The 18,060-nt window shown below is 45.4% G+C and overlaps 1 protein-coding gene across 1 annotated transcript; it reads left to right on the top strand.

Moving 5' to 3' along the window:
* The first annotated feature begins 8,756 nt into the window (after positions 1 to 8,756).
* Positions 8,757 to 14,775, top strand: LOC127784138 (protein DCL homolog, chloroplastic-like). Its single transcript, XM_052311334.1, has 3 exons — positions 8,757 to 8,968; positions 10,309 to 10,423; positions 14,060 to 14,775. Exons 1-3 carry the CDS (start codon positions 8,787 to 8,789, stop codon positions 14,240 to 14,242), a joined length of 480 nt encoding a protein of 159 aa, XP_052167294.1. The 5' UTR covers positions 8,757 to 8,786; the 3' UTR covers positions 14,243 to 14,775.
* The last annotated feature ends 3,285 nt before the right edge of the window (positions 14,776 to 18,060 follow it).

Here is an 18,060-nt window from a genome sequence, read left to right as displayed (position 1 = left end):
CCCGGAGGATCTAACAACAATGCCACCAAAATGGGATATCGAGTTCAGGATTGACTTGGTACCTGGAACTGCACCGATCCACAAGAGGCCTTACAGAATGGGAGCCAACGAGTTGGCGGAAGTCAAGAAGCAAGTTGATGAACAGTTACAGAAGGGATACATTCGCCCGAGCACGTCGCCTTGGGGTGCTCCGGTAATTTTTGTGGAAAAGAAAGACAAAACCAAGAGGATGTGCATCGACTACCGCGCACTCAATGAGGTCACTATTAAGAACAAGTACCATTTGCCAAGGATTGATGATCTGTTCGATCAGTTGAAAGGAGCTATTATGTTCTCTAAGATAGACCTGCGATCAGGCTATCACCAGTTGAGGATCCGTGAAGACGATATTCCAAAGACAGCATTCATCACTCATTATGGGTTGTTCGAATGCACAGTTATGTCTTTCGGACTCACCAACGCACCTGCCTTCTTCATGAATTTGATAAACAAGGTGTTTATGGAATTTCTGGACAAGTTTGTCGTGGTTTTCATCGATGACATACTGATCTACTCCAAGTCCGAGGAAGAACATGAACAGCATCTTCGGTTGGTGCTTGAAAAGCTAAAAGAGCACCAACTATATGCCAAGTTCAGCAAGTGTGACTTCTGGCTTAAGAAAGTTCAGTTTCTTGGTCATGTTGTAAGTGCTCAAGGAGTGGCTGTGGATCCAGGAAATGTGGAGTCAGTTACCAAGTGGACCCCACCAAGGACGGTCACTCAGGTTCGGAGTTTCTTAGGACTTGTGGGCTATTACCGTCGGTTCATTGAGAACTTCTCTAAAATTGCCAAGCCAATGACACAGCTTCTGAAGAAGGAAGAAAAGTTTATCTGGTCTACTGAATGCAATATGAGTTTTGAAGAACTCAAACGACGGTTGGTGTCTACACCTGTTTTGATTCTACCTGATCAGACGAAAGATTTCCAGGTGTATTGTGATGCATCCAGCCAAGCGCTGGGGTGTGTGTTGATGCAAGATGGCAATGTGGTTGCGTATGCTTCACGACAGTTGCGTCCTCATGAAGGCAACTACCCGACCCATGATCTGGAGTTAGCCGCAGTTGTTCATGCTTTAAAGATCTGGCGGCACTATCTTATCGGTAACCGTTGTGAGGTATATACAAATCACAAAAGCCTAAAGTACATCTTCACCCAACCTGATCTGAATCTCTGACAGCGAAGATGGTTGGAGCTAATCAAAGATTATGATATGGGAATACACTACCATCCCGGCAAGGCTAATGTGGTAGCAGATGCCTTGAGCAGGAAGAGCTACTGCAATGTTGCAGGGTAGAAAAACTATGTTGTGAGGTTCAATGCGATTTGGAACACCTGAACCTTGGTATAGTTGAGCACGGATTCGTGGCTGCCCTAGAGGCACAACCCACACTGGTGGAGCAGGTTCGCATAGCTCAAGCAAGTGATCCTGAGATAGCAGAACTCAAAAAGAACATGAGGGTTGGAAAAGCCCGAGGTTTTGTTGAGGATGAACAAGGGACAATCTGGATGGGAGAAAGATTATGTGTACCTGAAAATAAGGAGTTAAAAGACCTGATACTGACAGAAGCTCATCAAACTCAGTATTCCATTCATCCTGGCAGTACCAAAATGTACCAAGACCTCAAAATAAAGTTCTGGTGGGTCAGCATGAGAAGGGAAATAGCTGAATTTGTCGCACTCTGTGACGTCTGTCAGCGAGTAAAGGCAGAACACAAAAGGCCAGCAGGTCTGCTACAGCCCCTTTAGATTCTAGAATGGAAGTGGGAAGAAATTGGAATGGACTTTATCACCGGCTTGCCCAGGACTTCATCAGGGCACGATTCTATTTGGGTAGTCGTTGACCGACTCACCAAAGTGGCTCACTTCATTCCGGTGCATACTACCTACTCAGGGAAGAAGCTAGCAGAACTTTATCTGGCAAGAATCATGTGTCTACATGGTGTACCTAAGAAGATAGTGTCTGCCCGAGGAAGCCAATTCACCTCAAAGTTCTGGCAGAAATTGCAAGAGGAATTGGGAACCCGGTTGAACTTCAGCACAGCCTACCATCCGCAGACTGATGGCCAAACTGAGCGAGTTAATCAAATATTGGAGGATATGTTGAGAGCCTGTGCACTTGATTTTGGTGGATCATGGGACAAAAGCTTGTCGTATGCCGAGTTCTCTTACAACAACAGTTACCAGGCTAGTCTGCAAATGGCACCCTTTGAAGTACTGTATGGACGGAGGTGTCGTACTCCGCTCTTCTGGGATCAGACAGGGGAATGCCAGTAATTTGGTACAGAAGTTTTAAATGAGGCAGAAGAGAAAGTCAGAGCTGTTAGGGAAAGATTGAGAATTGCGCAATCTCGACAGAAAAGCTATGCAGACAACCGCCGAAGGGAGCTCGCTTTCGAAGCAGGGGATTATGTGTATCTCCGTGTCAGTCCGCTCAGAGGAGTACACCACTTCCAAACCAAAGGAAAGTTGGCACCACGCTGTGTGGGACCATATAGGATTTTCGAACATAGAGGTGAAGTCGCTTACCAGCTTGAGCTTCCCTCCAACATGCTTGGCATTCATAATGTGTTCCACGTCTCTCAGTTGAAGAAATGTTTGAGAGTTCCTGAGGAACAAGCAAGTCCAGATCACATCGAAATTCAAGAAGATCTGACGTATGTGGAGAAGCCGACTTGCATCCTTGAAACCAGCGAGCGAAGGACCAGAAACAAAGCAATCAGATTCTGCAAAGTTCAATGGAGCCACCACTCAGAAGAAGAGGCCACTTAGGAAAGAGAAGATGAGTTGAAGGCCGCCCATCCGCACCTCTTCGCCAGCTCTTCCGAATCTCGGGATCGAGATTCCGTTTAAGGGGGGTAGGTTTATCACGCCCTGAAGTTTCCCCTTTCTTCTTTCTTTAAAAGTTGGTTGAATAAATCGTCCGAAGAAATTATCTTAATTAACCTAGAGCTAAATCCCTAATTAATAAATGCAATTGATAATTGGAATTGGCATTGTGGGATTTTTCTTGGGTTCCACATGTCGCAATTGATTAACAGGATTTTTAGTGGAATTTTCAGAGCCCTATAAGTAATTTTAACCAATTAAAATTCGCAAAGTGCAATATTTTAAATCCCAGGAAAATCTTTTTCCTTTTTCTCCATTCCTTTCCCTCCTTTTTCTTTGTTGGGCTGGCCCATCTCTCTCCCGCGCCCCTCCCTCTTGCTGGGCCGGCCCAAGCCGCCTCCTCTCCTCTTTGGGACGCTGACAGGTGGGGCCCACCTGTCAGGTCATCCCCAACCTCCAGCCACCCGCGCCCCGCGGCAACCGCCGCTCCCACGTCGCCGTCCGCGTCTCCCGCGCCCACTCCGTGTCCACGCGCCGCGCCCACGTCGTCGTCCGCCGCTCCTCCGCCTTTCCCGCTCGCGCGCGCGCCCGCAAATGGGTGGGATTCGATTTGAATCCCGTCCCCTCTCTCTCTCTCTCCACTCCCCCACATCGCCTGCCAAATAGGGGGCCACCCTGGCCGTTTCCGTCCTTCCCTCGCCCATAAAAACTCTTCCCCGAGCCCCTCTTGCGTTTCCCCCATTCGCCGCGCCCTCCCGTGCTTCCTACCGCCGCCGTGCCGTTGCACCGAGCTCCGCTGCCTGCCACCGTACTCTGGCCGCGCACCACCGCTGCTAGAGCCGCCGCCGTCGCGCTCCTCAGCCGCTGCTTGGTTGCCGCCAATCACCCCCAGAACCCCATCTCCCTCGTGAGCCGGTGAGCTCCTCCATTTCCCCGCCTTCGGTCGACATCCTCGCTCGCCATGGACTCCTTCTCCCCTTCTAAACTCTCTCTTTTACTCTCCCTCCCGCGCCGGCGAAACCCCGGTGAAGCCTCCCGCCTCCTCTTTTCCCCTTTCCTCTCCTTCCTCCTGCTGCCGCCGCGCCGCCGCCCTTCGGCCATGTGCTGCCGCTTCCACACCGGTCGCCGCCGTCTCCCGCGCCGCCGGTCACCGCCGGTGACCACGCTTGCCGCCGCCGCTCCCATGGCCGGCCGGCCGGCTTTGTGCCGAGCCGAGCCATGCCTAGCCGCCGCCTGCGCCGTCCGATTGGCCACGGGCCAATCTGGACCATCGGTCCCATGGACCAGCGGTGGACCACTCGTGTGATCCCGGTCCACGGTGGACCGGCCGCCTCATGCCGCTGACATGCGGGGCCCGCTTGCCGGCGCCACCCCCCCTCTTGCTGACATCAGCCCTTGGCTTTATTGCGCAATAAATTGATTAAGGACTTTTCTTTATTAGTAAAAACACAGATTATCTTCTAAAATTCATAAGTAATTCTTCCGAGCTCCGTTTAAGTCTATTCAAGTCTCAGTAAATCAAGAAAAATGCAAAGAATCCATTAAAATGGTTTTGTTTCCTGTTTCAGTAGTCTTATAGCATGTTTTGCTTGTGTACTTTGTTTGTCGCGTAGATTTTGGCCGTTTCGTCGATCCGCTGTTTCTCGAAGACGTTGCTGTGGTCTCATCAGTGCGAGAACAAGGCAAGTCATGCATTACAATTGATCATATTGTACCCAATTTACAAATATCCCGCATTTCTATTAAATGTTGCATTCTTTTACAATGTCATGTGGGATGGGTCCTATTACTCATCCATATATTGTTTACCTTATGCCATTGATTACTTGGGTATCAAAATAACTAGATGTTGGTTTAGGAAATGCTTAGCCATGCTTAGCTCAACTAGTACACAAATGGGGATCACATTATTACATAGACTTTGACTATTAGCATAGCTTTGGATTGATGCCACCGCAATGGTGTTAGTTAATTAAAATACACTGAATGGTGGGCTATGGGTGCATGGTTTTGCTGGTCGCGCCCATGGCAGTTAAGGACCGGTTCACGGGAAACCCTGGGAGACTTACCGTGCTTACCACAAGAGGGAGTGGGTAACTGCTTGATCTGAAGTATAGCTCGACCCTTTCCTAGGCACCGGTGGCGAGGGTGGGCGTGATGGAGTTGGGTCGGCCGGGGTGTCCGATTGTCTAGCTGTCGAATTCACCGCAGCGCAAGAGGGGACCGCCCACTGCTTTTTGAGGGGTGGGGGTGAAACCTTAGCGTGGTGTAGATGGTTAGGGGAGGATTATGCGGAGGGTCTTGTCACGATTTCCCCCTTTGCAGTATCATAGTGATACTTCGGGGCATGGCGACATGTGTAGAATCGTGTCTTGTGGGTACAGTTGTACACCTCTGGCCAGAGTAAAACTATTCGAATAGTCGTGCCCGCGGTTATGGGCGATCAACCAGATTCACCGTGATTAGTCTCACCCCTAGTTTAGTTTGATGAACTGGTGTAGTTCAGGTGGTTGGTTGGGCCAGTTGCAATGTGGTGTAGAGTTGGACAGTGATTGGTTAATCTTGCTTAATCTACTACATCTGTTTTTACTGCTTTCAACTACTGTTTTTAAATGCCTGCTTTATTGCAAATGAACCCTAAGCCTCCTTTGGATATATCATGCATCATACCTCCTCTTCCGGTATGACTTGCTGAGTACAGTGGGTAGTACTCAGTCTTGCTCTCTTTTCCCCCACATCAGAGCTGAAGATCTTCCTAGTTGGAGCTGTCTTGTCGAAGTTAGTTTCGTCACTGCCGTCAAGAATTGCCTGTGGAGTGGAGTCGCCCCGCTGTAGAAGTCAAGCTTCCAAGTTTAGCTCGCTTTTATCTTTTCCGCTGTATTTGTAATCTTTTCTATTTTTGTAAGACGTGGATCTGTATGTCAACAATTGTCGTTTGTGTACCCTGGCTGGTCCTGGACAGGAATTTAATGCACATTCAGCTTAGAAATTCTGGTTCGTGAATTTCTGGGCGTGACAACCAGCCACCACCTCCACGCCGCCAAGCCTCATGCTGCTGCACCGGCACCTCAGTCGTGCCTCCACGCACTGCGCCCGGCTCCGCCGCCACCGGCCGCGCCTCACCGGCCTCTGCCGACGCCAGCCGCTCCTCCGTGCGCGCGCTGCCTCCGCCGTTGTCGCCGCGATTCTCCCGGCCGTGTCTCACCGGCCCTAGCGGCGTCTCCTTCCGTCGCCGCTGTTGCCCACGGCCGCGCCAGCCTCCTGCCAGGCTGCTAGCCGCACCAACCTCCTGTTGCCTGCCACCGCTAGGCAACTCCACGGTCGCGCTTGTCTCCAGCTGCCTGCCACTGCTCGGTCACTCCACGGCCGTGCCTGCATCCAATCCCTGCCACCGCTCGGCAACTCCACGGCCACGTCTGCCTCCTCTCGACGACAGGGTTTCTGCCATCACCGTTGCTGCCAGTGGCCTGTTCACGCTGCCCCGTGCCTCCGCCGGCCACCATCTTTGCAAGCTTGACCATTGTCGGAGCCGACCGGTCCCGCTCTAGCCAAGGGACCAGCTCCCGCCCCAGCAAGGCTGGGACGTCGCTCCTCCTCTGGCCGCCGTCGGGGTCACCTGGACCCGATCTGGCTGGCGGGAGGCCAGATCCATCGCCGAGGGAAGCGGATCCGCATCCGGCATGGCCAGATCCGTCGCGCCGACCATCCGGCCATCACCTCCTGCGACCCGCCGCCGCCGAGAAGCCCCCAGTGTCTCCCGCCGCTGGGCATCCTCGTGGGAGAGCTTGCGCCCCGCTGCTGTTGTCCTTGCAGCCGTCTGGTTTTGCCGATAAGCCGCTCGGGCGGCAGCGAGGCAAAGGGGAGGAGGAGGGAGGGGGCGGCGGTGGAGGATTTTTGCCGTCCGGGTTGCCCCTGGGACGGGTGCGACGCGGACAGGCCCGAGTGTAAAAAAAGTGGTTAGAATCCCATTCATATACACACACGTTCCATGTGATTCGATCGATACCCTTAGAATACTGTAAGATGAAATGCTACAGCGGTATCCGTGCGCTTGTGGATTTATCTGTGACCGTAACAAGTACCAACACTTAGTTCACAAAAGAATTCATATATAGCCCTAGGATTGTGAAGATGGTTGCTCCAGACAAAATCCCTCATGTTGTTGTTAGGCTAACCGGAGCCGCCATAGTAATGCTCATCGTATGTGTCTCGGGTTCCAACGGGCTGCAATATACTCCATAAAGCTTTCAAAGTTTTCATCTACAAAAGAGTTTTCATCCATACCCTGCAAAGACAAAAAAGAGAAACTACATGCCTTCCTTGGTGTTGAACGCCTTGAAATCTTGGAGAAGAGGGTCCAAAGGGTGGCTGGTTCACTGGAGGACCAAAAGGGTTGAAGTTTTGCCGATAATTTAGTGATGTGAAGATAAACTGAGATTAAGGTGTATGAGGTGAGAGAGACATGGTAACTACTCTCGAAGTTTGTTTGGGGATAGATTAGTGAAACTTGAGATTTTTCTAGGAGAGGGATCCACTGGAACTAGTTGTGTTCTAGCAAATTGATGAATGGAGCTACCTGTGCAACGGTTACTAACCTTTTTTTGTTTAATATTTATGAATAATGTCACGGTCGATCTATGATTTTTTATTGTCTTCTTGTCTACCCATAGTGGTATGGATAGCTTTTGCTATTTTTTTTTTTTTTGCTATGGAGTAGTTCCACAATATTGCTAGAGGGTTGAATGAAATATTATATTGGTCATGAACTAGTTTTACAGTACATTACGTTTTACAGTACATCACGAATGTCCTTAATGCATGCAGGTAATCAAATACGTTCCGCATATACTATACCAACACATACAAAATGAGACATCGATTTCAATTTTGAAGACTGCATAGTCTGCATAGTGTATAGTTTTGTTTTAAATCTTTTATTAGTACTAGAATGCTGATGCATTGAATATTGGGGTATTTCTAAGTAGGTAGGTATAGAATTAAATTAATTTACAAGTAAAGTAAGTATGAGAAATAAAATTGTATGGTTGGATTTAATTTTTGTTAAATTATCCATGATTAATTATACTCTCTGAAAATTTCTCAGAATTTTTAGATGTAAATTGTTAATTTTAATAATACAAACACCATTTAAGTATTTATTTAAAGAAAAATCTAAATCAAAACGCTCATTTCTTTTTGGGCCATTTTCAGCCAATTTTCTTCCTCAGCCCACAGCCCAAGCTAGCCCGCTTTCCCCCATTATGCTCTCCTCCGCCTCAGCCCGCAAGCGCACGTTCGGCCCAGCAAGCAACCGATGCCTCCCCCTGCTCTTCCTCTCATTGTCACGTGGATCCATTGCTACAGTGTCATCTCTAACCTCCGTCCGGACTCCCTCGGCTGCCCGACGTAGCCAGAAACTGTCTCCTCTGTGAAATCCGGCCGTATCCTTGAGATAATCTAAAATTGATTAAGGGTTTCTATCCTTATCTCCTCCTCTTTCTGTTTTCCCATGAATAGGACCAAATTCGCTTCGTATCGAGCTTGGAATTGGGCTCTATCCTAACCCTAGGTTTTAGTCCATTTCGCTTGGAAAAAAATTGCGTAGCGGATGATGACAACGACGGATACATCATCCTGGAAATCTTACATATTTTTTAGTTATTAGTAGTTATTAGGTATAGGTATAGATAAAACGAAGGGGGGAAATAAAAAGATAAGAAGAAGAGAAGCATAAAGAAAGGGAAAAGTGCCTAAAATTGGGCCCAAATCCTAGGAAGGCAAGCCCATAAGCCCAATTGGCCCAGCCCAACCAAACGAAAACCCTCTTGGGTGATGCTTGTGTTGGGCCGGCGGCTGGAGCCCCCAACCAAAACCCCAACCAAGCAGGAGCAGAAGCACAAGCAGAAGCAGCTCCTAAATTCATGGCGTTGGCCGCCGTCCTCTCCCGAGCCGCCGCGCGCCTCCTCCGCCCTCCCCTACCCCTCCGCACCCGCCATCTCTGCGCCCTCCCCTCCTCCTCCTCCCCCGCTCCGTCTGAGGCGGAGATCCTCGCCGAAATCGATCCCATCGTCGACCTCGTCAAGGACATCCTCCACTCCGCCAGGTGCGTCACTTTCTTCTTGCTTTTCTCTTGTATCATTTCGTACAATCCGATAGATGGGAAACCCGTAGCAATTAATTAACAACATCGATCGAGTAATGTAATTTGTAGACTACGTCACGTACCCTCAATGACATTAGGATTTCTATTTCTAGGTTTTCGCGTCATTTGGGGATTTAGCTTTTCTAAAAACATAGTACAAGAAACATACATGTAGTACAAACTTAGTACAGCGCTGCGAGTTTAATTTTATTGATGGTGGATGCGAGGTTTACTACAGCACTTGGTAAACACATTTGTTGAGCACCAGAAACCTCATGAAAAATAATTTCTCACTACTAATATCCAACAGGACTCCTCATCATATACCATAAACATCTCGTGTATTTCTTTAAGAAAATAATTTTCTTCAGGGTTAGGTTGGCTGCCGAGATCCAAAAGTGTCCTTGGACACACGTCACGGCAATGCAGCTGGATGTGCACAAGGCTTTGCCAGCCGGCTGAACGTTGAGCCCATGAGCGTGATGCCTAGGAGGCAGTCGAGTATGAGTGCTTAGCAATGAATTAGGAGATAATTACAAACCACTTGTGACTTGTGACTCATATTTGTTAGCATCTTTGGTTTGCTACTATTTGAGTTTCCATTCTAGAATGGCTGCTGTCAAGAACTTTCAGTAGGCTTAAGCAAGAAATACTCAAAAAAAAAACTATTCAAGAACATAGCATCTACTCTTCTGGACCTTGTTTGTGGGTGACACTGACACCATGGCTCCATCCAAGCACAGGCTCTCTGTTCTGCATCCTCCTGTTTCAGTCAACTACATTCTGTGTTCCCTGCTCTCATCTAGTTCAGGTTGTGATAATCTTCTTGTTACCGATGTATGTGGAGCAAAAGACCCTTGAAATTTCTGTAAAAATTACTGCAAACTTCTATAAAACTCTTCAAAAATATAAATATTCTGTCTGAGCAACTAGAATTTCTAATAGGACCAGGAAACTCTGCTGAAGATTAATCCTTTGCTGCAGCTGAATCTGGTCTGATTACCTAGGATGGATTTATACACGCTAGTACTGCTTAATCCATACCAAACATCAGCTTAAATCATACCATTAGATGGATGAGCATACCCCTTAATACATTCACACTGCTGCGCCAGTTTTGATCGACCAGAATGCAAGTCACTGAAATTATGCGCGAGATCTTATCTAGTTATATGGTATGGCTTAAAATTTGGCACCATATAATGACAAGTTGATGCATTCTAATTGTAAAGATTTGCAAGGATTTATTGTTGTATGCTTGTCATCAAATCTACCTGCTTTCTGACATTCTGTTATAACAGATATGGAGATGGTGCATTTCTAAGTCCAGACGATCAAAAGGCTGTAGTAGAAAAGGTTCTTGTTCACCACCCCACTTCTGAAGATAAGATTGGCTGTGGAGTTGATGCTATTATGGTGAGTCAGTGTGATTTCTACGTTCTATTTACCAGAAAAGGCATGTCAAGCATAGCTAATTTTTTCTCATTCTCTTATCCTGTCAAAGCACATAATTTTCATCTTTAAATGAGGCCTGCATGAGTGATTTTTTTCATGAATTTATTTTTTAAAAAGTTTGTGATGCTAAATAAACTACCTTAGTGATCAATACTCCCTTCGTCCCAAAATGTAGTAAGTTTTAGAGTTCAAATTTTGTCCCAAATGTACAGACCTAGGACATGTAAAAGGTAAACTTTTGCCACTAAACTATCCATACTACTCCTCTTGGCTTTGTTATAGTCCCTAGACCTCACCCATCCTGAGAAGGCAAACAAGTATTTCTGTCCCTCTCCTCAATACCTGTGCCATCCCCTAAAAGTTGCTATTTGAGTAGGAGGAAGTAGAGATAGGATCTTAATGAGTGTAGTAATAAACTTTATGACCTCAACCATCAGCATGTTTTGTTATTAGTAACTTCTCTATCTGAGATGAATTTCTAAATAGGCTCATCTTGTCCACTGTATGTCTATGGGTTATACTGTTACAGTATCAAAGTTTGCATACTTTGAGGCATTATTGTAGTCCTGCTGCTGATGCGTGCAACATGCATCATGCTTTCAGCATTCTTATATATCACCATTCGCCAGGTACAGGAAAAGCCATCTATCATAAATTGCTGTGCCACAGAAGCCATGAGTTTAAGTTCTTAGTTAGGCTGTCAAACAGATAACAAAACTACCTCTTGAAGCCTGAATATACACCTTTCTACTTCCTCCGTTTCAGAATGTAAGGTGTCCTAAGTCAAACTTCTTCATGTTTGATGACAGAGTTCATAGAAAAATGTAGCAACATTTTTAACACCAAGCAAATACTCCCTCCTTCCAAAAATGTTAGGCTTATTTCATATTTTTGTTTTTCTAAATACATTAGTCATATTTGTACTCTCCATGTATCTAAGATTTAAATAAAGAGATAAATTAAATGTTTGATCGAATCCTAGGAGCCATCTTAATACTCATTGGTGCATGCATGCATACACTTCTTGATCTTTGTTACACAAGAATACAACATGAGTTATTTCTCCTTGGTCTTGGTGACAAAAGTAATATGTCTAACTCCTTTGGATGGAGGGAGCATATTATAAAAAAAAAAAACTCAATGGTGCATTTAATGAAATTAATTTGGTGTTGTAAATGAAGCTATGTATTCTATAAACTTGGTTAAATTGGAAGTAGTTTGACTTAGGACAAACCGAGAACACCTTACATTCTGAAACAGAAGGAGTAGCATTTTGTGCTTGTTTTTACATAAAAGTTTTTATGCTCTCTGATAGAATTCTGACCACTGACCCTCACTTTTCCTTAATCCTCAATAAATAACCCCGCATTTAGAGCCTGACAACCCCATTATACTCCTAATCTTTTAAGTCATTCATAAATTAGAAAACACTCTTAAATGAGATGTGTCCGTAACGAGTTTGGAGAAATAAATGGTATAACATTATACTAGTCATTTTGTAGTTTTCATTTACATTCAAGTCAGATAGATTTTCTGAGTCACAGTCATGAGCCTGCTTGTGTGGCAAATTGCTTAGAAGAGCATGTGTGAGCTCGACAATTGCTGGCAATAGTTTCCAAACAATTCATCAAATATGAGTCACTCCAGATTAGGTCATCTATACGGCATCTCTTCCAATCCCAAATGTTGCATCTTTTGAATTTGTGCCTTGTTTGCCATAGATTTATTTTTTTAGCTATATTTTTACATTGGCATCAATCCCACATCTAAAATATAGAACTGTGGGAACTTTCATCGTTTCTAGTGCTGCAGCTGCCATCACTGTCTGGTCCTGTGTCACCTATTTAGGGGTGCCCTTGCATCAACCTGCCATGCCCTTGTTGAAGGCTTTCATGCTGTTGTGTGAGGAAGAGAAGCAATGGAAAATTTGCATTGCCAGTCACTGTAGCACAACAACAATAGTAACATTGCACACTGTGATGTGATGTGCTGGACAAGGTCCACTGATCATCCATGATGATAGGGGTCTCACTGGCAAGCCATTTGCATGCCAGCGTGAAGCCTTGAACCATGAGGCCTGTTGATTCGAGTGAACCCCTTTCACTCAACTACTACTGGATCACATGGGACACTTAGGCTGTGTTTGACACTCACGGTTGGGAACGGTTCTCTCCGGCACAGAAAATAGAGCAGTTCATTAGCGCGTGATTAATTAAGTATTAGCTTTTTTTTCAAAAATGAAATAATATGATTTTTTAAAACAACTTTTGTATAGAAACTTTTTGCAAAAAACACACCGTTTCGTTTAGCAATTTGAAAAGCGTGCGTGCGGAAAACGAGAACGAGGGGTTGGGAACCTGGACAAACGAACTGAGCCTTAGGATACTCCTGTTGAGGGCATGAAACTACTGCTAGGCTTCTCACATGCTGCACAATTTTCCTTTTTTTCCGCTGTCAAAATAGCCTTGTCGCCACTCTGTTGTTACAGTATGAATACCGAAGTAGGAGTAGCACTTATGCTTGTCATCTTAGAGCTTCTCTTCTGCATATTGGAAGAGCTTTAGCCATGTAACTCAGGTGTGCAATACATGCTGGAGAATTGGACAAAAGTGCCCTTTTCATCCACCTCTATATTGACTTGCTGTTGGTTCTTCTTCCTGTTTTATCACCTGAGTCTGCACTAGCCGTTCCTTTTGCCTTTTGGCACACATTTACCTTCTTTACATCTCCTTGTTTTTCTGGCAGTCTTTTTCATGAATCATGACCAAGGGTATTGGCAGGTCTCTTCAACATTAGCCCTTGCCTCCAAATAGCCATAGCCCTACTTGTTTGCGTCTCTGCGACATCCCTGACATAGATAAGCTGAGAATGCCTAGCATGATAGTCGTATACTACAGTTGCTATGGTGAAGTTATTTTCAATCATATCTGTGTGTCTAAATTTCTTGTCACATAAACTCAATTAAGATGTGCAGGCAAGAGTTCTATTTACTCATGGGCTTATTTATAGTCCTTGAGCCATAGTTTGATACTTTGATCCAGTTGTCTGTGCCTGCAGGGCATAAATGACCTCTGCTGGTGAAAGTGATATTTCAGATAAAGCCACAAAACTAAGGGATTTCTTTTTTTAATTTAAACTATTATAGCAGTATTGACTATCTTGACACAATAACAGAACAAAGAAGTATCATTCAAATAAATGTTCTAAACAAATACACGCGTAACTGATGTAGTTAATTTAGTAGTGAATATACTCTTCTCTGTGAAATTTATTGATTTCTAATCACACGTTCAAATCAAATAATAAATGTTCTAGTTTTGCTTGATACCCTGTTTTTGCTACATGGGATGTCCTATGTGTTCACCTTTGCAACAGCAAATTTAACAGGATTTACTATGTTGTCACTCTTAATGGTATCCCACTCAGTTACTATGTAGTTTGGATGGAAAAGAGAAAAAAAAAATGCTTCCCTACAAGAGTAAATTTGGATCTGTGTTTGGTAGGAAGTACATGTTTTACAACTTTATATTCCTCTCTGGATGTTTACACCTCAAAATGCCAGTTTCTAACCACCTGTATCTTGCCATGCTTTTGAAGGTTGGTAAGCACCCTGATTTCAGGAAGTCAAGATGCCTCTTTATTGTTAGAACAAACGGTGAGACTGAAGATTTTTCATACCGCAAGTGTATCAAGGAGTACATCAAACAGAAGTATCCCAGCCAGGCAGACGATTTTATACAGAATCATCTCACCTGGCAATTTACTCGACGTCCCAAGTAGAAATGCCCCTTTTTTTTTTCGTGATAGTGTCTTTGGCTGATAGGCAAAATAGAACCCGTATGTCTCAGTTAGAACATGTAAACGAACTCGTGTTTCTTAATGTCAACTGAAAATGTTTTGTTATCAACACATTCATGAAGATCCTTTAACCAATTATCTCTCATGTTTTCTCTGCTATTCTACTGAAGCCTGTAGGCACACGTTATATGGTCATCTTCCTTGATAATTTCAGCTTGATTTTCAACTTGTTTGCTTACTGTTTGAGAATATGCATTCAGGGCCAGTTTGTTTCGAAAATGCATTTTCTTTAACCGTGCAATGTTTATTATTGGCTTTGTGACATGGTGAGAAACTATTACCCTATTCTGTTGTTGCACTATGGTAGTGAAATGGGTGAATACTTGGGTTCTAGAGATAATTTGCCCTGGGATGGCATTGTTTGTTGAATAAGATGTAGGGCTTACACTTCCTTGCCAAAATAAACCTTACTATTTATTGGTGAAGCTAAAGATTGACAATGCCAAATTTTTGACGAGGTAAAAAAATGTGAAGGTGTTGTTTGGTTTGGCATCTTATCAAATTTTGGTGTAGTTTTGTTAGTGGAAGGTTATGGAATTATCAAATTTTGGTAGAGTTTGGTAAGATAGTAATGGTAAAATCATGTTTAGTTTGTTTTCATCTCAAATGCTAAATTTTGGTAAAGTTTATTTTAGTAATGAAATGAACGAGCCCATAGTTTCAGTATCTATTGGGGAAAAATTATTATCACTTTTAATTGAAATGACAATAAATAGCAAAGTTGCCTTGGTATTATATAAGCTGAAGTAAGTCTTTTTAACTCGAGTGGAGCATCTCCTGCTATCCTTCACCTGACATCGTTTCCTACCCTATTCAATCAGAGAGTTCAGCTAACACTCAACCAATCCAAGGCTTCGCCTTGGACCATCGTTATTGCATTCACCGCTTTGCAATTACTCCCTCACGTTCATTTTTCACCCATCGCATAAATACCAATACAAATAAGAATAAAATACATTGACTTTATCAGATGTCAATACAATTATTCTCAAATTTATGTACTCCCAGTACGTATTCATTCCCTACTTTCACAAAATCCCGATACATTCTTTTTTTAGAAAAAACTTACATTAGGATAAATAAAAAGGATTAAAAATAAACTTATTTTGAAACGGGGGAGTATGTAGGGCTTGTTCAGTTTATTGCTAAAATCGACCTTACCGAATTTTAATAAGGTAACAAACTAAACAAGACTTATACCACCACAATATTGCCAATTCCTACCAAAATTTGGCAAGGTGTCAAACTAAACACTACTATTACATTTTGAATTGCCAAAAATTTGACATTGCTAAAGTTTTAATTTACCAACAAATGATAAGGTATTTTTTGAGATGACTAGGGATCGGATCCTAGTCAAAACAATGTTTCATATGTTCCATACCTTAGTAAAAAATGTTTCAACAAAAATTGTTTCAGATGTTTCATTACTTGATAAAAATGGTCACTTGGTGAAAAATGTTTCAGTTAAGACGCAAACAAATTGAAACATCAAGATCCTACTACGTGCAACATCGAAGAAACATGGTGTGTGTCATGTGCAACATTCGAACACAAGAGAAATGAAACACTAGAATACAATAAAATGCAACAAAGATACAAAATTGACTGCAACATCGAAGAAACATGGTGTGTCATGTGCAACATTCGAACACAAGAGAATGAAACACTCGAATACAATAAAATGCAACAAAGATACAAAATTGACTGCAACAAACATGTAGTCCTTCCTTCACTTTGGTTGCCGGATCCACCTTTTTCTCTACTACAGAGCCTGGATCCATCTTCTTCCTCGACACGGTGGCTAGATTTGTCTTCTTCCTCGACACGCGAGCTCCGACGGGACCATAGAACCGGCGACCTCCTCCTCGTCGGCGGCAACATCATATTGATTGATCGGTCGATTCCTCCCCAACCCCGCTCGCCAATCCACAGCTGGCCTCCATTTCTTCCTCTTCCCCTTCGCCAAATCCCCTAAACGAATCCGCCATGGCTTCCTCCTCCCGAAGCTCTAGTGTTCTCGCCATCCCCCTCCTGCTGTGCCTCCTCGCTGCCACCACCACCACCGCCGCTCGCTTCGGCCCGGCTGACAACCACCTCCTCACCTGCGGCGTGACGGCACCAGCCGTGCTTTCCGACGGCCAACACTTCGTCCCTGACTCCAGCTGCGCCTCCACGCGCCTTCGCTCCCCAGCAACCTTCTCGTCGTTGGCGGCGGTCGCAACCTTGGAGCCGTGGTTAGGGAATATCAAGTGGGAGAGGAGAAATGGGCGAACAGAGCGAGAAGGACGATGGGGTGTGGAGCACGTGAGGTGGAGCGTCCGATATTTCTTTTCGCTTCAGACGTTCGGTGTAAAGCATTTTTTGTATTTTTTGGCAATGAACTAATCAGGAGTCTCTCTTCATGAAATGGCCTTGCCGTGTCCAAATCTCCGCCTCCCCTGCCTATCGTAAATTACAATTAAAAATAGAATTTAATATGTGAAAAATACTTTCATGTATTTAAATTTTTAATATTTTATATTAACATATAGTTAGGAAAAGCAAGAGTACGTTTTAGTTTGAACCAGTTTTTTATTACCGAAATTTTACTTTAGACCATCTTTTACCTCACATTTTCATTTTGAATTAGGTAATTTTATCCCTTATTTTAAAATTTGAATCATCCTGACTCTCCTTCCAAGTATATCAAAGTACACCAGCTCCTGAACATCGATGAACACACGTACGTAGACCACTCCTTTGGCATAGTACAAGTTGACACGTACATAGATGGATAAAAAAACATAATAAAATTAAAATTATTAGTTGAAGGTTGATCTAAACCGAAATTTTAATAATGAAAGGTGACGCAAAATACAGATAACTCGAAAAGTAACGACGAAATATGGAGCATCCAGGTTATGTGTGCTGGAAAAAGAGACTTCTCTCTCCCCCCGCGTCGCCCACGCGTTGGTGACACGGGGGGAGAACCCTACCTCTGCCGCCGCCCCCTTCCCCTCCCCCTACCTCGCCGCCGAAGCTCTCCACCGGCAAAGCCGGCTGGCGAGCTAGGATGGCGGCGGCGGGGCCTTCTTTGCGGTGGTGTCCCTTCTCAGGCGCGGGAGAGGAGACGTTCGCCGGCGTCGGGGAGTGGCGGCGGCGAGGCCTCCGGACTAGGCGTCGGTAGATCTGGTGCCGCTGTCGCCGGATCTGGCCAGCCCCTCCGGTTTTCGGCCGGAGTGCTGGCGGTGGTGCTGTGGGGGCAGCGCGTGCGGAGGCGGCACGGTCGGTGGCGGCTGGTGCACGAGTGGCAGCGGAGTCCGGCGCACGCGTGGGTGATGGCCGGTGCGCGCATGGCGGCGCGGAGGCCGGCACTCACGAGGCGGCATAGCAGCGCCTACCAGCTCCGGCGATCGACGAGGCGCGTCTGGCCCTGCCAAGGCTGCTCCGCTGGGGGCGCGGGGGGTGTCGGCGACACCGGCATTTCTCCAGCCGCCCCTCACCCCCACACCCACCCCGTCACAGCGTCACCCCTCCGGCGTCGACAGCAGCCACAACCACCCTCTCCTCTTTTGGCTCCTTCTTGCAAGCAGAAGGGGGTGAGCTCTGACGCCTCCCCCTACCCCACCCTTGTCTCCCTTCCTCGCTTCCTATCTGGCTACTCTGTTGCCTAGTTGTTTAGTTGCTTTGCTGCTCACCCCAGCGCTCCTCTCTCTGTGCTGGTGGTGAAGTTGGAGGTGGTTTATCGCTGCTGTAAG

The sequence above is a fragment of the Oryza glaberrima genome, chromosome 9, assembly GCF_000147395.1.
Source record: "Oryza glaberrima chromosome 9, OglaRS2, whole genome shotgun sequence".
In the NCBI taxonomy this organism is placed as follows: domain Eukaryota; kingdom Viridiplantae; phylum Streptophyta; class Magnoliopsida; order Poales; family Poaceae; genus Oryza; species Oryza glaberrima.
Note: the sequence above shows the minus strand (reverse complement) of the source record. Positions and strands in the feature narration are given on the sequence as shown.